The sequence below is a fragment of the Ostrea edulis genome, chromosome 9 (genome assembly GCF_947568905.1).
Source record: "Ostrea edulis chromosome 9, xbOstEdul1.1, whole genome shotgun sequence".
In the NCBI taxonomy this organism is placed as follows: Eukaryota; Metazoa; Mollusca; class Bivalvia; order Ostreida; family Ostreidae; genus Ostrea; species Ostrea edulis.
Window position 1 is genome coordinate 29,178,510 of NC_079172.1, and position 19,591 is coordinate 29,198,100.

The window sequence follows — 19,591 nt, forward strand, 5'->3', positions numbered from 1 at the left end:
CATAAAATTCAGAAAGTAGGTCATGGTGACATACCTTTCACATGACGCACTTCAAGGTCCCATGATCCATCAACTGACAACTTTTGATGATAATAGGCTCAAAAGTGTCCAAGATATGCATCAAAATCTATTTGATAATAATTACCTGCAAAATTCAAAAAGTAGGTCACCATGACCTACTTTTGAGACAACATGATTTTAGGTCCTAGGATGCATCAACTGACGAAATTTGATGATCCTAGTCCTTATACTAAGCAAAATATCAAAGTTTTAACAAAACAAAATTTAAGGTCAAATTTGAAGTGACCTTGAGACCACACCCTTTGCCCCAGGATGATGCCTTGAACAATTCTTTATCTACAACCTATCCTCATTCTTATGCATAAGTTTGGTGATAATTTGCCCAGTGGTTCTAGCAACCACTACTTTTGTTTGCATTTTCCTAATTATCTCTCCTTGTTAAAGGGTTACAACACTAGTTTTGGTACAAATGAAAGCCCTTGGGCCAAGGATACCCAGTGACAAATTTGACAAAAATTGGCCCATGGGTTCTTGAGATATAGCCCTTTTTCCAAAAAGTTGAATCACACCGCACGCCAGACATATGGCCATATGATTATCTCTTTGAGCCTTCGGCTCAGAAAAGCTAAAAATGGAAAACGGAAATATTCATATCCAGTGATCAGTCATCCAAAAACTTGCATGTACTTTGTGAAACACCTCTCTGATTCCACGCACATGTACTATGAAGCTGAAATAAAAAATATGCTAGAGTTCCTCATTGACAATATTTTCGTGGTCTTTGGTGATCAGGTCTTCCAACAGTCTGTTGGAATTCCCATGGGCACGAAATGTGCTCCTTTGTTAGTTGACCTGTTTATATATTCATATGAAGCAGAATTTATTCAAAAACTTCTACGTGAGAAGAAAAAATCTCTTGTGGCCTTCAATTCAACATTTAGATATATCGACGACGTTTTGTTTATTAACAATAATAACTTTCATTCATATGTCGATTTGATATATCTCTGTGAGCTCGAAATAAAGGACACCACATAATCGTCCACTTCTGCTTCATACTTAAATATTTTTATTGAAAGTAGACATTAACGTCAAACTAACAACTCAGCTGTATGACAAACGGGATGATTTCAACTTCTCTGTCGTCAACTTCCCATATTTATGTAGCAATATTCCATTATCACCTGCATATGTTGTTTATATATATCAACTGATTCAATATACAAGAGCTTTTTCTGCGTATAATCAGTTTTTAAATCGAGGTAAGCTACTGCCAAACAAGTTGATGTCACAGGGTTTTCAACAGTCTCGATTGAAGTCAGCATTTCGCAAATTCTATGGTCGTTATAACGATCTAGTTCGTCAATACAACCTCGCATTGGGTCAAATGCTGTCTGACGTGTTTCATACCGATTGTTAAGCCGTTCTTGGCACACTGATTTTGACTGCGGATAACTCCGTTTACCTGATCAGGATATGGGGCTCACGGCGGGTGTGACTGGTCAACAGGGGATGCTTACTCCTCCTAGGCACCTGATCCCACCTCTGGTGTGTCCAGGGGTCCGTGTTTGCCCAACTATCTATTTTGTATTGCTTGTAGGAGTTATGAGATTGATCACTGTTCGTTATTTTCACCTTACATCTTACATAGAACATGCTCTCGCGTATTTAAGCAGTCGAGAGTCACATGTTTTTGCTACGTCATTTCTATACAGGTGTCCGTGTTTGCCCTTCTCTTAATTTTACATTCTTTATAAATATTGTTAGATTGCTCAATTTTCGTTATCTACATATATTTTGTCTATGTGTTTGTTTTGGGATGCAATCAATGATGGTTTTTGAGAAAGATGTGAATATTTCATACATCTCTCATTTAAGTTTTTTATCGAATTATTTCAGGGTTTTGAGAAACACGTGAAATTGGAACACTATCAATGGTCCTACCTTTTCTTCTTCATACACCTTACTGAAACACGTCCTAACGATTTCTCTGCCTTAGAGTTACTGGTCCATAATCAGCTGGAGAAGAATATTTACGATTTCTTTCCTCTGAATCGGGCCTTGAGTCTGCAGAACGAGGAGGATTCTAACGAACGAAAAGTGGAGATATTACGAATACAGGTGGATTACATGGTCAACAAGATGAAGGAGGAGGTAGGAATATATATTTGTACATTTGTTGTCTCCGTTAATAAATAACAAAAGTGGTGGCTAAACCGTAAAAAGATAAATCATTCAGTGGAAAGTGTAGATGGTAGTATTGGTAATTTGTATAGGCGTGAAAGAATTTAATTTAGACAGAAGAAGTATCTGGGAGAGGATCTACATAGGATATGCCTGTTGCCCAATCTTCTGAATTTATCAATAGAATATTATTAAATTAAATTAGGTATTTCTAAAAAGTAAAAAGATTGATGCGATAAAACAATGCACCTGTGTGTTTATCTAAAAAAAAAAAAGCATGACTTTCAAAATATTAAGCGAGTAAATAGTGTATTGCTAACAAGGTCACGGTAATCTTTGCAATTATCGTGTCGTCATTTTGAATGAAGGTCACCTATGAAGTATATGTATTTCCAACAAAGTCAAATTCCAGTGTCAAATGTAAAGTGAAAAACAACAAATCTGATATATGTGTTCCCGTGATTGTAATTAGTATTTACTTTTGTATTTATTAATGCAGATAACGAGAAGTTTATTAAATCATTGTGTAATTATTTTTACACATGTTTATGTGAAACAAAATGAAGTTAACAAAAAAAAAAACGGGTCTTAGGTTCCCATGCTTAGCCATGTATTGCATGCACCTCTGGTGTGTCGAGGAGTTTGACCTTTTCTTTATTTTGTATTTTTTATTTAATTCATGAGATGGAACAATTGTGCGTTATCTTTACTTCTTCATCTTGATACATTATAATTGAAATAGTGAATTATGCAATTTATTGAATTGTTACAAATTCATTTATATTACAAGGTAAAACATCATAGTCAAAATCGAAAGAAAGTTAAGATTATACAGTATGGTTGTTTCGTGAAATCAAATCAATGCCAATGGAAACTTTATGTTCATATAGTTCTCTAACACCAATGCATTATTTTTTTTATTTCTAGGAAGCCGAAAAGGAACGTCAGAAAGAGAAGCAAAGACAGTTGGCTTGGGAAGCGGAACATAAAGCCCACGCTACCACTAACGTGACAAAAGTGACCAATCATAAGTAGTCTCAGACAATCCGGAAGAGCATTGATAAGAATCGAGGAGAAAAAACGTTACTTAAAAACAGTTTAGAAAATAGACAAAAACAGAATATAGACAAGAAATGTAGGTTTCCAAGAAAACTCAGCGATGTGAAACAAAAGCAAAGCTCTCCATTAATAGTCGACCTCCATTTATGATTTATTTATATTTCTTTGAAGATTGTCATTTCTTTATTATGGTTGATATTATTTTTATTTCGTTGACCTGTCATATATATATATATATATATATATATATATATATATATATATTTAAAGCACGGAAATAGCAATGAACTTTTAATTAAATGAACATAACTGCCCTAAGTGAAAAAATGTTTAAAGCACAGAAAATATCACTTTATTTGGATACCCACTTCCGCCCCTACCTGGGGTTGAACTCACGACCTGCGGAACCAAATATCCTAGCAACATGTAACCAGCGCGCTAGACCGCTCGACCATATAGGCAAGTTTAAAAAAAAACTTGCTTTCGATGACGATGGAATTCTCGCCACGCTGTCACACGCTGCACGGTCATTGAGAATGGAAATGGGATACAGTTATTTAATGTACATTTAAGAGGATCATATTTCAAATGCAATGTGTATCATATATGATCCTCTTAAATGTACATTAAATGTATCCCATTTCCATGTCGAGCGGTCTAGCGCACTGGCTACATGCTGCTACAAGATTTGGTTCCGCAGGTCGTGAGTTCAACCCCGGGTAGGGGCGGAAGTGGGTATCCAAATAAAGTGAAATTTTCTGTGCTTTATATTAAATATTTCTTCACTTAGGACAGTTATGTTCATTTAAGAGTTCATTGCTATTTCCGTGCTTTATATAAAATATTTCAAATACAATGTGTATCATATATGATCCTCTTAAATGTACGTTAAATAACTATCCCATTTCCATTCTTAATGACCGTGTAGCGTGTGACAGCGTGGCGAGAATTCCATCACCATCGAAAGCAAATTTTTAAGACTTGCCTAGATGGCTGAGCGGTCTAGCGCGCTGGTTACATGCTGCTAGGAGATTTGGTTCCGCAGGTCGTGAGTTCAACACCGGGTAGGTGTGGAAGTGGGTATCCAAATAAAGTGAAATTTTCTGTGCTTTATATATATATATTCACATTAAGTTGTTTTATTTTTGTTTCATTTTCGTTTTTCTGTAATAAAATCCATTAAAGTTTGTAAAATACTGTACTGTAGACAAATTTGCCACAACATTCTGGCGAGCACAGGAGTAATTTTTCATCTGCTAAATTGCGTCCCACATAGGTAATACTTTACGTCAGTTAAGTTTATGACGGACAAAATCAAAGTAAACACCACCTGCATTGTTTTTGCGGTTTCTTACTCAAATTATCAGGGTACGTTTGAAGTTTCTATGTCTGGTGTTTCTTAGTAAGTGGTTTGATGCAAAGCGATAACCGCATTAGGTTTTCTAAGGATAATTTTAAAATCATAGTCTCAATGAATATGCATGAAGGAGACATGTTACAACCATGGTGGTCCGCTTCACACACATTACAGTGGTTGAGATGTGATCATAGTCAGACTATTGTCGTACCAACAATGTACATGTATGTACACTCTTTAACCCAGGCTTTTGATGACGGAATAGACATTTTTGACACAAAAGTTGGGTTCATTTGAGATGCCACATTTGATATACTAGTTTTTAATGAACAACATCAACAATTCCTCCCCCTATTTTTTTTCTTAACATCTAATGATCATTTACCACCAATGTACATTAAGTCATAACAATGAATTCGCGAAAAACTGCTAATTCATGAATGTATTTATATTCAGCAAGATATTCTATCTATATGCGTCTATGTATCTCAATAGTCAATAATTTGAATATATTCCCTCTGAAAAATATTTAGTTGTCAATATTTCGAGAATTATTGAGCTTTGCAAATGTTCGCTTTAAATTTTCTGCAATATCATATAGTGATGTCAAGACGTCACAGACAATGGTATGCAGTTACATCACAATAAACGCATAGAAACTTGTTTCCATTAGGAAGAAATAAAAAAAAAGTAACGAAGTTTACAAGACGCAAGCAAAACAATTGTTTAGATTTCTAAGCGGAGGCAGTAGTTCAGTAAGGAAAGGACTTGCATAATTACAGTTACCCTCAACCTCAGTCAACATTTGTTGAAACTTCTAGTCTAGAATAGTTTACCATACTACAGTGATATCCATTTGCAGTTTTTAACGTTTCAGCCAATTCCAGAATTTAACATTTTCACCATTGCGGTTGTGCCGCTATTCCAGCCCGTGCAATTTTTAGAATCACCCTAGCCCAGATTCCTTTCAAACGTCAGCAACTTTTGGAGTATCTATTGTGACACACTGAAATGTACAATGTATTGAGGGAATGCTATAAACTGCATTGTATTCGCGAGAACATTTATGAATACTGAAAAGGTGAAAATAACGAACAGTGATCAATCTCATGAATCCCATAAAGAATAAAATTTAAGAGTTGGGCAAACGGAGAAACCTTGGACACACCAAAGGTGGGATCAGCTGCCTAGGAGGAGTAAGCATCCCCTGTCGACTGGTCACACCCGCTGTGAGCCTTATATCTTGTTTTGCTTATAGAAATTTCAACAGAAGACCTATCACTAAAGACTACGTAAACATTGCCAATTGGGAATGTCAGCATCTTTGTGATATCAACTTCAGTGTACTTAGATATTTTATTGAATATAGGTGTCAACGGAAAATAACTTATAACAAACGAGATGACTTTAGATACCCCTTCGTCATATTCATCTACATGTGGAGCAATATTCAATTGTTACCTGCATATGGTGTTTATGTCTCTGAGGTGATTCGATACGCCAGAGTGTGTTCTGCGTAAGATAATTATTTTAATCGAGAAAGGCAGCTGACAAATACGTTGATATTGCTTTGTTTCAGCAATCTCGTTTGAGGTCAATATTTCGCAAATTATTCCATAATGGTTGTTGTAGTGATCTGGTTTGTAAATGCAGGCTGTCACTGGGGCGAGTGCTGACTGAAAGACCGTTCTTTGCATGCTGATTTTGATTGTGGATTGCTCCGTTTGCCTGATTGGGATATAGGACGCACGGCGAGTGTGATCGGTCAGCAGGGGATTCTTGCTCCTCATAGACACCTAATCCTCAATTTGTTTATGAAGGGTCCATGTCTGTCCTTCCTTTCATTTTGTATATTTTGTGGGATTGAATTCACTTGCTCGACTTCACTTTTTCATTGTTCACTACATCGTCTGTTCCTCTCTCCGTCCGACAACTTTTAGTTTACCTGAGGTGACAGCTGATCACCTTTTTCGTCTTTCGTTTGACTTTCCTTCCGTCCATGTCTTTCCGTTCGTAAACTTTTAACATTTTCTTCTTTTCAAGAACCACAGGGCCAATTTCAAGCAAACATGGCACTAATCATCCTTGAGAAAAGTTCCTTCAAATCAAGGACTATACTCTCTTCGAAGGCGAGGTAATCAAGAAAAAGCAAAATTAGGGTGATGTCATTTCTGAATATTCTTCTCAAGAACCACTGGGTCAAAAAAGTTAGAAATTACATGAAAACTCTCTCACACAGTGTAAATTGAAGTTTATTCAGTGGACCACAATAAGGCAGCAAACTTTTACGTGTGGACGAAAGAATATAACGAACAGTGATCAACCTCATAACTTCTATAAAGAATACAAAATAGAGAGTTGGGCAAACACGGACCCCTGGACACACCAGAGGTTGGATCAGGTACCTAGGAGGAGTAACCCTTGCCAACCGGTCACACCCGCCGTGAGCCCTATATCTTGATCAGGTAAACGAAGTTATCCGTAGTCAAAATCAGTGTGACAAGAAAGACATAACAATCGGTATAAAACACGTCAGACAGCATTTGACCCAATGATAGGTTGTATTGGCAAACTAGATCGTTATAACGACGATAGAATTTGCGAAATGCTGACTTTAAACAAGATTGTTGAAACCTCTGCACCATCAACTTGTTTGTCAGTAGGCTGCCTCGATTTAAAAGCTGACCATACACAGAACAAGCTCTTGCGTATCGAATCAGTTGAGAAATATAAACACCATATGCAGGTGATATAGAATATTGTTATATAGATATGGGAATACCGTTTATCATAGAGTTGAGTTGTTAGTTTCCCATTAATATCTATTTTCAATAAAATATCTAGGTATGAAGCAGAGGTGGACAACTCTGGTGTCTTTTATTTCAAGTTCACAGAGATATATCGAATCGACATATGAATGAAAGTTATTATTGTTAATAGATAAAACGTCGTCGATATATCTTTATGTCGAATTGAAGGCTACAGCAAGAGATTTGTTCTTCTCACGAAGAGGTTTTTGAATAAATTCTACTTCAATGAATGTACAAAAAGGTCAGCTAACACCATTCGTGCAATGTTGTTGCTTATAGAAATCTCAAGAGCAAAAGGATCATGATTAATCATATCATTATGCAAGCATCCCCCGGTAGTGCAGATTCAAGTTTCTTTAAAGTGTGAAGTACGATGAAATCACAATAAGGAATCAGACTTTTACATTAGAATATATAGGGAAATATCTTTTAAAAAATCATCGCAGCAACAGCAGGACCTTGATTAATCATATCACTATGCAAACATCTCCAGATAATTCAAATTCAAGTTTGTTTAATCCAGGGGTCCGGTGGTAGGATGTGGCCACAATAGGATAGCAAGGTTTTATATAGGGATATGCAGGAATTTAATTAAAACAAAATCCTTTTTAACAGTAGGAGGGCCACGATACATTGTATCTAAATGCATACGCTGTTAAGCTGTGTGGATTCAAGTTTTTTATGATCCCGTGATCATAGGAGGAAGCACCTGCCATTGAGTCTGTCCGAAAGGTTAAACTTGCTTATAAATCTTAAATGGTGAGTAATTGGGCTCTCGTATTTCTTATTTTCATTCCTTGTGACAATGCCTTTCTTTTTGGTTAACTTTCCTTAAAAGCAACTCAAAATCCATGGTCAAACTTGTATTGTAAAAAAAACTTTGCTACCAAAATGGTATATTCACAAAAATGCACATATAAAATATAAGAGTTCGATCACTTGCCATTCAAAAGTTATGAGTAAGGTTAAAATTTCGGATAAACAGGACAAAAATACTATGTCTCTGACTTTAGTCGCAGAGGCGTAGAAAACATGAATCCACAAGAGTTGGAAACGTTTGATTTTGATACCATTTAGGGTCTTCAAAAAATTGTTTTGATCAATTGTCTGTATATTACCAAATGAAACTTCGATATCATATTGTGTCCAACCTCCCGGGTCCCTGAATTGAACAAACTTGATATTGTATTGAAGATGCATGCATATCAATATGGCTAATCATGGCCCTGTTGTTCTTGAGAAGATCTTATTCTCAATATATTTCTCTACGAAATTGATTCCCCATAGTGATTCCACCCTACCCACGAGGAGGGGGGGGGGGGGGTCATGGTTTGAACAAACGCGAATCCACACTACGTCAGGAAGTTGATTTTTGAATGACCTCATCCTATTTTTGCGGTTTCTTGATTATCTCCCCTTTGAAGGGGGTGTGAACAACCATGTGAACAAAATTGAATTGAATTTCCTTTAACTAAGAACGAGTTGTGCCTAGTTTGATTGAAATTGGTCCAGTGGTTCTCGAGAAGATGAAAATGTTATATGTATAGCAGTAACAACAAATACCTCACTTGAGCCTTTGGCTCAGGTGAGCTAAAATATTACTCCCACGAAAAAGTAAATTATTGATTTTTTAGTAGGGATATTGCATTGAATCGACATATAACTGCAGTTTGTTATTAAAACAACAAAATGTTTTTTATATACTGCAAATTCAACAATATAAAGTAAAAGTACATCGTCAGTTGTAAAGTGTCAAAATATACAAGTAAAAACATTTCTGAATTATTCCTAAGCATATTGTGGTTACACGATGGAAAGGCGTAGCCATTAAAGAATTGGGAGAATATTCACGAAGAAAAATTGCCGAATGCAACGAATATTTTCCTGCTTTGTAGGTAAACAAATTAATTTAAAATCCTCAAGCAATATTGAAAAATAGTGCGTGGTTTCAGACATGCGAAAAAGTAGTTTTGCGTCACCATTTCTGATATACACGTGTGAAGGGAAAATATTAATTAAGTTTAACACACTGCGTTCTACGGTTGATGGACGAAAGTGACATTAATTAATGGTAGGGACAAACCAAATTGGCACAGGTTTGTGTGGGGTCATTGAAGCGGAACCAATGAGGACGAACTGAGACACACTCCAATGAACGTAATACCTTGCAATTTATGCAAAGTGGGCCTCACGAAATTTCAAACCGACCGTCGTATGAGAGGAGCGCTGACCTCTAGAGTTCAGTATTAAACATGTGTAAGTGGAATCAAGGATGTTTATTTCTTTCGGAATTTTACCGTTGTAAAATTAATTGAAAGGATTCTGTTCTACGTGGATTCATTGATGAAAAATGTACGCATGTTAAATTGCCGTATGATTGTGTGCGTGGATTGATTTTTCGTTGATGAATTCTGTCAATACGTGTGAAATTTCTATCTGAAATTATTTTTTGTTAGTGAAGCCAAAAATTATTACTCGATGGATATCCAATACAAACTATACCTTGATGGCTGAATTTTAAAGTCGGAGAATTATTTTCTTTTAAAATGGGAACCCCAAGCTGGGCAACATATTTCGATGGCATCGAACCCGACTATCCCGGGAGACCACGGGATGAGAAACAGTATGGTTACTGTCCTCAACAAACGCCGGACACTCGAAAACGAAAGCAAGGAATGGTGTTTCCGGGGAATGAGTTCAAACTCCAAGACCTGGAATACATCTCCACCGCAGCTGGAAGAAACTCGGTATCCGGTTCCTGGAGAAGGACTTCCGGTTCGCTTCCATCTCGTTCTCCACAAATGAGTCCCACGTATTCTTCATCGTCTAATTTCAGTGACGCTCAGTTTCTGCCGCCCGCATCAGTAAATCAAGGCCGTGCTTTACCCCCTATCCCAGTGGACGGAATTGTACATTCCGGAAGTGTTCGATCTTGTAGCAGTCGTTCACAACCAAAATCCCCATTAGAACTGAAACTGTCTCAGAATCATTGTAATCGAGAATTGCCGCTTATTCCGTTGGAGCACAGGCAGGTTAGAAATTCTTTTTTTATTTACAATTTTCATTGTTCACATAATACTTAAACTAACCTTTATAGTATCTATGTTGATATTCAATCACTATATGCAGTGATTTTGGTTTCGTTCGAATTTTTCAAAAAGTACTTGGTATTTGATATATGGCTTCCGGGCGCCATTGTTTTACCATAAATCATGTAAAGTTCGAAAGTTCAATGAATTTAATTAAGTTTCAAATGATACGTGTAATTAACCTGTATGTCCATGCATATCATGTCCTCACCTCAATTACACAAACTTAAAAACAAATCGGTATTCAAATGAACGCGTAACGATGTCCTGTGTCTCCGCGATGTAAAACTTATACGATGTATTTAAATATGATGAGGCAGTGCTTAAATACATATTTCACAATGCAAAATAGTCATTTTACATTAACCTGTCATGTGACACCTGTGCCGTGGTCATGGAATCTGCGATGATAAAATTATTACAAGAAACTGTAAATTATCGTTAGAACAGCTGTAACTGTGAAGGTGTGATGTCATAACAGTTTAAATTGTAATTACAACAGCTGTCCAAAACAAGTAAAGTTTTTGACGTCATAACAGGCTACAATGTAAATTGTAATTTACATAGTCACATTGTAAATTGTAGTTTACATAGTAACATTGTAAATTGTAGAATACATTGTAAATTGTAGTTTACATTGTAAATTGTAGTTAGCATTGCCTATTGTAACTGGCGTAGGTGTAAACCAGGGGACATCAACCTCCTGAACGTTAGAACTGAAATAAAAGTGGAGTCTTGGAGACGTCCTTACTCGTATAACACAAGCTTCAAAGTCAAACACGTCTCCTGGACACGTTTACGACTACGTCTTTTCTATACTTGTCTTGAAGAAGCGCAATAAGAAGCGTAATTATACATTTGAACTGAATCAAGACATCGGTATGAATAATTAATCACGTGGTATGTGAATCGCTAATGCATCAGCTGTATGCCCTGTGCTTTCATTTCAATTCTTTATCACACGTGCACGCCAAACAATGGACTAGTTCTTGAAGCACATGCAATAATAACAAAGAGATCATTTCTTTCATTTCATTTATTCGCTCAAACCATTCACAATGGTGCATGAGGTACATAAGTTAGATTTTTTAATTATATAAATAATATTTCCAAGGGTACAAATATATAAAGGATACCTGCACATATATGATCATTAGCACAAAATAGAGGGGGGGGGGGGGGGGGGGGGAGAGATATTGCATACAGAGAGAATCGGACATTTAATAAATATACATGTAAGGAAGGATAGCAGACTAACTCTTGAATTTTAGAAATAAATATACAGACACATAGGTTTTTCATGTTTTAAAGTTTGATGTTGTCATCAATTCTCTCACATATATCACACAGATCACAAATCGGTCAGGACATGTATCATGGTGCAATGCTTAGTTTTGTTGTAGATGTCTGTTTAAGTTATTTACATTTTTGTCTTTGAAACGTACGTATAATTCGCAAAGTTTATATTTGGGATGAAATTATTTATGAAATTTAGCAGCATGTCTACACTTAAGTATATAAAAGTTAATCACGCAATCATAATTATCTTTGGAAACCTTTTAATGATGTATTTAAATCAACATATGAGAGAGAGAGAGAGAGAGAGAGAGAGAGAGAGAGAGAGAGAGAGCCCTGGACACACCAGAGGTGGGATTAGGTGCCTATGAGGAGTAAACATTCCCTGTCAACCGTTATACCCGCCGTGAGCCGTATATCTCGATAGATAGGTTCATTAATAATTAACTGATTACATTTAAATACCAGTCACTGTTTATGGCATGCCCGATGGATGTAAATTTAAATATAAATTGAAAATCAGGATGAAATATTTAGGTTTAAACAATTAAATGAAGTGTTGTTTTCGCAAAGAACTAAATTCATTGTACACTTACTATTTTGTTTTTATGCATACATTATAGATTTAACAGATAAATGCATTTATTTTACTACATTTTACATATATGCATGGATATATATCTTTCTAAATGCTAAGGTCAACATGACAAAATATAAAGTATATGTCTAAGTTTTTGAGTAAATGGAATGTCATTAGAAACATTCCATTGATGCCACCCATTGTCGCACGTGTCAAGAAAGATGGTCAAAAACACCTCCAGTTTGAAACAAATAAACTAAAGAAGCTGATTGTCAAACACTTGTCATGAAAAGGAAGGTGCATACGTTATATTTCATCCGTGTTACTCTGACCCGTTAATTTCTACTGATTTTAAGTGATTTTTCTCTCTAGTTCCATTGTACACTATTCAGAAAGAAATGTACTTGAAGAACTGTTTTGAAATCAATTAGATATGTCATTCAAACTTACTGTTTGTTTACATTTCCATGTAAAATGCATTCTAGAAAGGTAAAGCAAAAAGCCCTCCATCAAATAATTGGTAATTTGTCAAACGAAATGTCACCAAATCACTTCACAAGGCACATCGCCATTTTATTCACTTTTGTGAGATGATGGAATATTGTTTTTGTAATATCTGGATCTTACAAGTAATTTCTGTGTGGAAAAGCTGATAGAATAAAATCACGACAGAAATAATTGTATAAAGGTTTAACCACAATGTATGAAGACAGTGGAAATGTACACCGTTACAAACAGGTAAGGTGGTGGTAGATTTGTAAAAGAATGTACTGGAACTCATCAACCTGATCACGTGACGAATATTTTTTAAATGTGAAAGACCTAAAACTTAATATTCCCGAATACCCTAGTACTTGAAATATCTTATGTGTACTTCTCGAATCTAAGAGTTTGAAATCCACCAATCCTAGCACTTAGGACACCGTATCTAGACGCTCATCTAAAATCATCCTTCATGTATGTCATGACCCTTGGCTACATGTTTGAAACGTATTTCACATGGGTTTTTTTTTCTTTGCGCTATCAATTCTATGGTATTTAGTTATTTGATATAGAGATGATCATTTTGATTTTGGGTGATACAGTATTTGGTGATCTGATTACCATTTCTGAAAATTCCTAACCTAAACGACAAAGGAGTAGACACATAAATTGAACAACAAAGTTTTCCCTTTTATAATCTTCCAAAATATTTATTTATTGAAGCGTGACAAAGCCCCAATTATTTCATACAAATTACAACCCTGATTGACAAATAGGGCGTTAATAATGGTACTTGTTTTAATTATAATGATTAGTATTATTTGCATGCAGTTCTATCTGACAGGCGATCAGAATCAACTTCAGGTTTTCGTGGATAGAATCCAGAACATTCTCTGCATATTTGTTTGGTGTTTTTTTTTTATTTAGACAGGATCTACTTAATAGCTATATTGTGTTATTTATTTCTTCTTCTTTTTTTTTGAAATAGAATATTCACAACGAATCAAAATCGAAACGGAAACGGCCACATAGAGAAAAGAGTTCTAGGAGATCCCGCAAAAATGATGGTGACCATGAACCGGAAACAGCAGTTGTGTTGACTGTATCAATACGGAATGGAAAGAAACTGAAACATTCCGAAATGTTAAATAACAATATAGAAGACGGTTTGACTTCGACATTAACTGTCAAAAAACCTTTGGAAAGTACGTTGAGCCGAGAACGTGCAGCAAAGGAAGCTGACAAAATCACAGTTCCATTGCGCTCTAGGATGCGCAGGAGTCGGAAGCGATGTCTGATCCCAATGGTGATCATTACAGTCTTAATTTTGGCAGGGCTATTCTCTGCTGTTACATTCGTCTTACTCAGACCACAACAAAATGGTAAGTTCTAATATGCCAAATTTTGATAAAAAACTGATTTCTTATTGTCAATTCTTAAAAAGAGTCAAGAGAATGCTGGGGGGTCGAATCACCGTCATCTTCATCTGTGTTTATCTGGCTGTTTGTAGCATGAAGAAGGGATCAACACATGTCGTTGGGCTTGTCTAAGTGTTGTATTGACGGGAACAACTGTAAGGGTTATCAAAGTTTAGCTTTACATTGTTCATATAAGCAAATGTAATAATAATATAGTCACCGTACAGACGTTCATACTAAAATCAGCGCACGCCATGACGCTTAGTTACATATTTGACAGAATTTCACATAAGATTATGTAAAATGGGTTTCAAACATATAACTAAGCGTCTGGACGAAAATTCCATATCTAATTCACTGATTGCAAGCAGGAATAACGTATTTGTTAGTCGTACGAACACAGCCAATTTGTCTCTAAGGGTGGTCCGTTTTACTTCAGATGGTTGGTCGCCCCTGTTGACCCATCAGATGTAGTTTTATTTTAGGAACACAATATTTGTCATAGTTTGATACTTTTAAGTTCTCTCTATATTCGGCACGATTGTAACAATTCATGCAGGTTTACGGCTTTTATTAATGTCAAGGTCATTTTCGGACTAAAGTTATGGCGGCGGGACAAGAACGGTCCGTCACTCTAATGAAGCCCAATGAAAATGTTGTAAAATCAGCGATTACAAACATGTTGACGGTTCGTATCTGCTTTGTTCTGAATGACCAAATCTTCGCCATGTCAACCACAATGCAGTCCACGGAGTAAACAAACTGCTTAATCCTAGGTGAACGACATTTACTTTATATTGAGGATGTATATACTCATTAGAGAACAAATAACCCTGTCTGTTTTGCCTTAAATCGTCTTAAATCACCATTGTTTTACTACTACAGGTGCCGCATGAAAAGTTTATGTTCTTGGTGATGCTACATCTTATATCGAAATTGAGATCTCGTGAGATTTCTTTAATGGCTAATACAGACATTTATTGAAACCTAGAGAGCGTTAACCAAATGTTTCCAAAGAAAGACCAACCCCTGAAAAAACCCGCACCCATCCCCGCCCCACCCTACCCTCATATATGTACGCATATCAACCCCAACTAATCCAAAACACACACACAAAGGGAATTGAATATTTCTTTTGTTCATTCTTCAAGACCTCACGAAAAACTGAATTAGAAATACAGTTGATGCTTGAACAGAACAACAAAAATATCAAACTGACCAAAATATTCTATAAACCTTTTTATGATAAGAGATATTTTGGTTTCTTTGTGAGGACGGAGTTTCAATTTTATTACGTATGTATTCTATATCAAGGAAAAATGCTAAGTTTCTTTTTTAAATATTATGAATTAATTGTGCTCTTTCCCCAGCTTTTCACAAGTGAATTATATTACAAAGTGTGCCAAATATGGAGGTAATTATATGATTTTCTAAATACATAACTTGTACAATCACTTGTAAATGGTATTTTCTTTTTCAAACATATATGTTTCTAGAGGTAAAGCAAAAATATTTAGAAATCTTTTTCTTCAAGAATTTTTCTTTTTCATTTTCATATTCAATCAGCTGATGTCTGTTCTGACTTTTAAATATTTTTTATCGATTATATTATTCCTTACGAACATGTCACTGAATGGTGATAGCGATCAAATAAAACTACAAATATTGCTTTATTAGATAACAGTTTCCTGACTTACTGCGAAAGTGAATTAAGCAATGACACAACGTCACAAACCATTATTATTTCCATATAATAGAATGGAAACGATAATCTGTGGTCATCAGCGATGAAAACGACATGGTTCCATCAATTTCACGAAATGTTGTTTCCTAAGAAATGTAATGCGAAGCATGAAATTGTCCTTTTAGTAGATTGCATTGGCATCGTTGAAAACAAAAATCTGGATACACATGCATGTTCTAAAAGTTGGGCTAATTTTGGAAAGCTTTTTGAAATAGTAAAATAAAACTATTGTTGTTGATATCAACAGAAATATGTTTACTCAAAAGTTAAACTTTTCAGAGATACTACACGCATGTTTACTTAATATTCCAAATTTTCCGACCTTCAATTTTTCTGTCTACCTCCAATGGAGGTTGACTGCTTCTCATAAAAATGTACAAAACAAACGACAGCATAATTTCGTTGAACATAATTACTTCCATTTGTAATATACATTTTTGGAAAAAACAACTGACAGGTAAAAAGGTAATAAATTTTTGATCACGGTGTTGGACAAGGCGCATTAGAGAGGGCGTGTCGCCATGACTGTCTAAATAAATTATGTATGTTTTCTCAAGAAATCGTGAGGAAAATTTCCATAAACATCAAGAATGCGGGCTGTTTTCAACGTTTCTAAATGGATGTAAGCAATGTCCGACATAAGTTATTTATCTATTTTATTTATAACAACAAGATAGAGCTACATGAAAACAGATATCGTTCAGTGAACTATCAGTATCTATCTATCTATCTATCAGTATCTATCTATCTATCTATCAGTATCTATCTATCTATCTATCTAAAAATGTGAATTCTGGTGAAATTACATTTTTTTTTAAAAAAGAACTGTTGCCAAAAAGCATGTGGACTTATCTTTACTTGAACCATGACCTTCATGGGATTAGGGTGGGGTCACATGCATGAAAGTAGACCGGGGAAATGTTTTCAACAACAGCAACAACATTAAACTACAATTTACCTAAAGAAAGTACAAGTTTTCCCCGAGTATTGTAAATTCAAGTCTGCTCGAAATGTGCATGAGTTCAGAAAAGGGCAAGCTGATTAGCTGTATCTCGGAAAAATCTTCTGAAAGTTTCCTCTCAAGAACAACATGGTTAAAATTTAACTTAAAAACAAACAAACAAATTGAGCTGTAGATTTCTTGTTCCACTTTTGACGCTACTGGCACTGGTTAGGCCTGCGTTTTTGTAGTTTATATTTTTGTATTTAAGTTCTCATGGGTAGTGATTGTTTCTTCGCCAAACGCTCGGCATTTCGAAATGAGAATCACGGGTCTTTCGGATATGACCTTGAAAACGGAGGTACCCTGTTGCAGCAGGCGTTGGCAAGCTAAAGAACCCTCACTGCTACGGCCCAGATCACTAAACATAGGTCTAAATTTGTGGTACTTCACCTACAGCTGTTGAGGTCTCAATACGAGTGAAAACTTCTCGACGGGACGTGAAAAAAAACAAAGATCTCAGAGATCACGCCTGTTTAAAACGTTACACATTCGATTCTGTACCGAGGAAGCTGCGACTAAAATTTCACCAGGGGAAAAGAAACAATTATCAAGTTGCATTCTTAGATGATCTATAAATAAATTGATTATCATAGATTAGAATTACACCAGTAAATAATTACAATGAAGTAGCATTCATAGATTGGTGTAATGAGTACAGTGCATTTTACATTTGATCAATGCTGAGTCATAAGTTGGTCTAGATTGACAACTTCATTAGAATAATCTATGTTTATTACTTTCATTGTACTCTGCATTCTGATAGGTGTTCCAAAAATAGGATCCCTATCGACACTAATCTGATCACATCAAAGAAGCAGTGGTCATGCAGTTCAGACAAGTTTTCAGATAGTACATTCTATAGATACGACCGAACAGGATTTTAGATAAGCGCACAATTTCTTGCTATGAATGTTGCCATTTCATATTTTCCATATTTCTAGTCACTAGACAGCGCGGCCATATAACTCACACCTGACTAAGATATACGACTCACGGCGGGTGTGACAGATCAACAGGGGATGCCTATACTCCTCTTAGACACCTGATCCCACCTCTGGTGTCTCCAGGGGTCCGTGTTTGTCTGATCCCACCTCTGGTGTATCCAGGGGTCCGTGTTTGTCCTACTCTTAATTTTGTACACTTTATAGGAATCATGAGATTGATTATCTTCATTTTTCACCAGACCACTTTCGATTTAAGTTTCGCTTTTAAAATCGGAACAAATTGTGAAAAAGAGAGACTGATATCAAAAGAGAACTGTTCTAAATTACATGGTCCCGGAGCCTGAAATGTCGATGAATGATGTTCCAAAGTTACATGTAAATAATTCTGTCAACCTTCTCCTTTTCTCACTGTCTCTCTATCTTTTTTAAAACCTCTTCCTCGATATTCGTCAATCAATCACTTCTGCCTGGAAAACAGTCTTGTCCATGGCGTTAATGAACTCGCATGACCTGACTAATCCTTGTTGTGTTGAAAACTACACAGATTTTTTTGGCTGATGGTCATTTTAATTACAACACTACAAGTCTGATTTGATCTAACTAAGTAGCACACGGTGTAACAATGACACTACACATTTCTAGTGCGACTGAGGTCCTCGGCCCACTAACCCCTGGCTGTGGTTATTGCAGGGTTATCGTAAAGTTGTACAGCACACGAGTGAAAACTTTCATGAATAAAAAGTGGAGAATATGCACACTAATATTTTGTAATCCAAAACTTTAAAACTGATTTTATGTAGAGGATAAAAAATAATCGGGTGGAAAAATAGTCCCCTAATAGATTCAAACTCGAATCTACAAATCTACTGTTACACGTCAACTGTCTAGGCAATTGCAATTAAAACGGCAGGTCATACATCTATGGCACGCCAAATTCACAAAAATGAGCTAAACATAGTTTCACAGTTGATAAACTAGGTTTATCGACAGTAAACTATAGTTTACGGACCGTTAATCTATATTTCACATATGTAAACCATAGTTAACAGATAATCTATGTTTCACAAGCGTAAACTATAATTAACAATGAAAACAATCATTAGCGATTTCAAAACATAGTTTATCTGATAAATACGGTTTCACGATTGTAAACTACGGTTTACAAGTCATAGTTTATCTGATAAATATAGCATCACAATTTGTGAAATTAGGATTAACAATTGTGAACTATAGTTAACGAATGTAAATTATAGTTTACAAATGTGAATCTGTATTTATCAGCAAAATCTATTGTTAACGTTTAATAAAAGACAGATAAACTTGGATTAGCATTTGTAAACTATAGTTTACAACCGTTAAATATAGTTTTAAGGATGAAAACTATAGTTAACGAATCGTTAACTATAGTTTACAGTTCGTAAACTATAGTTTACAGTTCGTAAACTATAGTTTACAGTCGATAAACCTAGTTTATCAACTGTGAAACTATGTTTAGCTAATTTTTGTGAATTTGGCGTGCCATATATATATATATATCAATGAAAATATCATTTACTTTATTTTCCATGTATGATTTATAAGAAAGGAAGTCGGTAATATTATA

The 19,591-nt window shown here is 35.6% G+C and overlaps 2 protein-coding genes across 2 annotated transcripts in view; both read left to right on the forward strand.

Moving 5' to 3' along the window:
* The window catches only part of LOC125660317 (inositol 1,4,5-trisphosphate receptor type 3-like), a 62,157-nt gene extending 58,677 nt beyond the window's left edge, over positions 1-3,480 (forward strand). Inside the window, 2 exon segments of the mRNA XM_056150698.1 lie at positions 1,921-2,175; positions 3,133-3,480. Of these exon segments, the coding sequence (XP_056006673.1) occupies positions 1,921-2,175; positions 3,133-3,240 (363 nt within the window). The 3' untranslated portion in view covers positions 3,241-3,480.
* A 6,151-nt stretch (positions 3,481-9,631) lies between these two features.
* LOC125659716 (uncharacterized) overlaps positions 9,632-19,591 on the forward strand; it is a 37,447-nt gene continuing 27,487 nt past the window's right edge. Inside the window, exons 1-2 of the mRNA XM_048891485.2 lie at positions 9,632-10,463; positions 13,868-14,261. Of these exons, the coding sequence (XP_048747442.1) occupies positions 9,978-10,463; positions 13,868-14,261 (880 nt within the window). The 5' untranslated portion in view covers positions 9,632-9,977. The remainder of the gene's footprint in view (positions 10,464-13,867; positions 14,262-19,591) is intronic.